Here is a 2,959-nt window from a genome sequence, read left to right as displayed (position 1 = left end):
GCTGTATTCTTCTATGTTCTATGTTCTATGTAGGTTAGGTAGGCTTGGATCGGCACAACATCGAGGGCCGAAGGGCCTGTACTGCGCTGTATTCTTCTATGTTCTATGTTCTATGTAAAACTCAATAATTTGTCAGTTTGTTTCTGAAGACTAATGGCTCTCGGGTTCATGGAGATGGTGGGGGAAGATAGGTTTGAGATGAATGCTTCACTGTGACCTATTTTAATGATGGAACAGGCTGAATAGGCTGTATAGCCTATTCGTGATCCTATGCTGCGACTAGTTACATCCTTATGCAGTTTTGTCAAACCATGTTGACTTTACCTAATTTGTTGGATAAACTCAAGCATAGAGTTTGAAAAGAAGTAGGCACAAGGACAGTAGATGTGCTGGCTAGGATTTCTCTGATTTGGGCATGATCTCTAAAATTGGAAGTTGGCAAATATTCAATGTTTTGTCAAGAAGGCAGGAGAGAGGGAAACCTGAGAATAACTGACCTGTTAACCTGATATATCAATAATTGGTAAATTGCTGGAATTTAATACTTAAGATGTCTTAACAATGCATTCAGAAGAGCTTTTTTATGACTAGAGTAAACTTCTATGGGTTTACTAAAGAGAAATCATAAGAACATAAGACATATGAGCAGGGATTAGGCCATCAAGTCTGCTCCACTACTCAATCATGGCTGATAGGTTTCTCAACCTCATTCTCCCACTTTCTCCCCGTAACCCTTGATTCCTTGATCCTCAAGCACCTCTCTACCTCAGTCTTTAATACACTCAATGACCTGGCCTCCACAGCCTTCTGTGGCAATGAACTCCATAGATTCCCCACTCTCTGGCTGAAGAAGTTTCTCCTTATCTCCATTCCAAAACGTCTTCTCTTTACTCTAAGGCTATACCCTCAGGCCATAGTCTCTCCTACAGATGAAAACAGCTCCCCAACATCTACTCTGTCCAAGCCATTCAATATAATGTATGTTTCATCCTTCTAAACTCCATTGAGTATAGATCCAGAGTCCTCAAATGTTACTCATATGTTAAGCTTTTCATTCCTGAAACCATTCTTGTGAACCTCCTCTGGACCTGTTCAGGGCTAGTACATCCTTCCTGAGATATTAGGCCCAAAACTGCACACAATACTCCAAATGTGGTCTGACCAGAGCATTTTACAGCCTCAGATATATTCAAAACCTCTCAAAATAAATGCCATCATTGTACTTGCCTTCCTAACTACTGACTCAACCTGCAAGTTTACCTTGAGAGAATCCTGGACTAGAACTGTCAACTCTCTTTGCACTTCAGACTTCTGAATTTTCTTCCCATTTAGAAAATGGTCTTTGCCTCTATTCTTCCTACCAAGGTGTATGACCTTACACTTTCCCACATTGCACACCATCTGCCACTTCTTTGCCCACTCCCCAAACCTGTCCAAATCCTCTGCAGCCTCCCTGCCCCCTCAATGCCACCTACCCCTCTGTTATTAAACTCATTTAAGTTTATTGAGTCACGTGGGTGAAGAGATGTTGTAACCAATGGACAATGCTTTGTCCCTGGTAGGTGATTCAAGTCTTCAACATTGAACATATTTTTGTTCCGGTCTCTTTCCATGGTCTCTGATAGGACCCGAAGAGAAACAGGATTGGACAATGGCGAGATGTGGAGCCCCGGCAGGGGATTGTGGATATGACCTTTGACCTGATGCGTGAACCGCTCCTGGGGACATATGAGATCGAAGGAATGCAGAACCAGAGGAGACAATTCCATCATAATTTCAGTGTGGAGGAGTACGGTACAGCATAGATAGAATGTTGGTTTCCAACAACACAACCTCTCCTCCCTTTTCTATTCATCAATAGTGTGCTGCTGAGGGAAAGAAATTGAATCAGATTTGACTCTGAGCTACCTGAGGAAAGGGCAAAAACAGAGTCAAAGATGTGACATTTCAGGCCAACCTATAGACTATAAGATGGAAGACTATTCAGCCCATCATGTGTGTTCTGCCATGATGCGGAGATGCCGGTGTTGGACTGGGGTGGACAAAGTTAAAAATCACACAACACCAGGTTATAGTCCAACAGGTTTATTCAGAAGCACCAGCTTTTGGAGCACTGCTCCTTCATCAGGCGGTTGTGGAGGATAAGATCATAAGACACAGAATTTACAGCAAAAGTTTACAGTGTGATGGAACTGAAATTATACAATGCAAAAGTCCTGGATTGTTTGTTAAGTCTCTCATCTTTTAGAATGGATGTGTTGGTTTCAGTTCTTTCGTAAGTAAACCCCAGAACTTTCTTAAAGTTGCATTCTCAAGTGAACTTTAACAATAGCTGCCATGTTGGCGCAGATAATGCATGGAAGGTTTGAGGTGTCCTGTGTGAGGCTGTCTGTACCCTAATGTTCAGACTTATTCTAATCCAAAAACAGATTTACAGAATCTTATATGGATTCATGCAGTTTTTGAGCATGTGTATCTGTGTGGTGACAGAGTTGTATGGTGTTGTCCTGAGAGCTGGGCAGTTTTCTGCGAACAATAATCTGTTTGAGGTTTGGTGGTTGTTTAAAGACGCTGTAAGATAGAATGTTGGTCTCCAACAACACAACCTCTGTCACAGTGTCGACATACCACCGTTACACATGGCAACACCTCCCACCATGTACATGGAAGGTATGCATGTGACTTGGCCAACGTTGTCTATCTCATATGCTAGGCAAGGATGCCCTGAGGCATGGTACATTGGCGAGACTAAGCAGAGGCCACAGCAACACATGAATGGATACCACACAACAATCAGGCAAAAGTGAGCACTGCAGATGCTGGAAACCAGAGTCTAGATGAGAGTGGTGCTGGAAAAGCACAGCAGGTCAGGCAGCATCCGAGGAGCAGGAAAATCGACGTTTTGGGCAAAAGCCCTTCATCAGGAATAGAGGCAGGAAGCCTCCAGGGTGGAGAGATA

The 2,959-nt window shown here is 43.1% G+C and overlaps 1 protein-coding gene across 1 annotated transcript in view; it reads left to right on the top strand.

Moving 5' to 3' along the window:
- The first annotated feature begins 1,588 nt into the window (after positions 1-1,588).
- Positions 1,589-2,959, top strand: part of LOC122544240 (alpha-2-macroglobulin-like) — a 59,185-nt gene continuing 57,814 nt past the window's right edge. The window contains exon 1 of the mRNA XM_043683317.1: positions 1,589-1,794. Coding sequence (XP_043539252.1) covers positions 1,689-1,794 — 106 coding nt within the window. The 5' untranslated portion in view covers positions 1,589-1,688. The remainder of the gene's footprint in view (positions 1,795-2,959) is intronic.

This window comes from Chiloscyllium plagiosum, chromosome 47 (assembly GCF_004010195.1).
Source record: "Chiloscyllium plagiosum isolate BGI_BamShark_2017 chromosome 47, ASM401019v2, whole genome shotgun sequence".
In the NCBI taxonomy this organism is placed as follows: Eukaryota; Metazoa; Chordata; class Chondrichthyes; order Orectolobiformes; family Hemiscylliidae; genus Chiloscyllium; species Chiloscyllium plagiosum.
The sequence above is the reverse complement of the archived record's forward strand: the minus strand, read 5'-3'. Positions and strand labels throughout refer to the sequence as shown.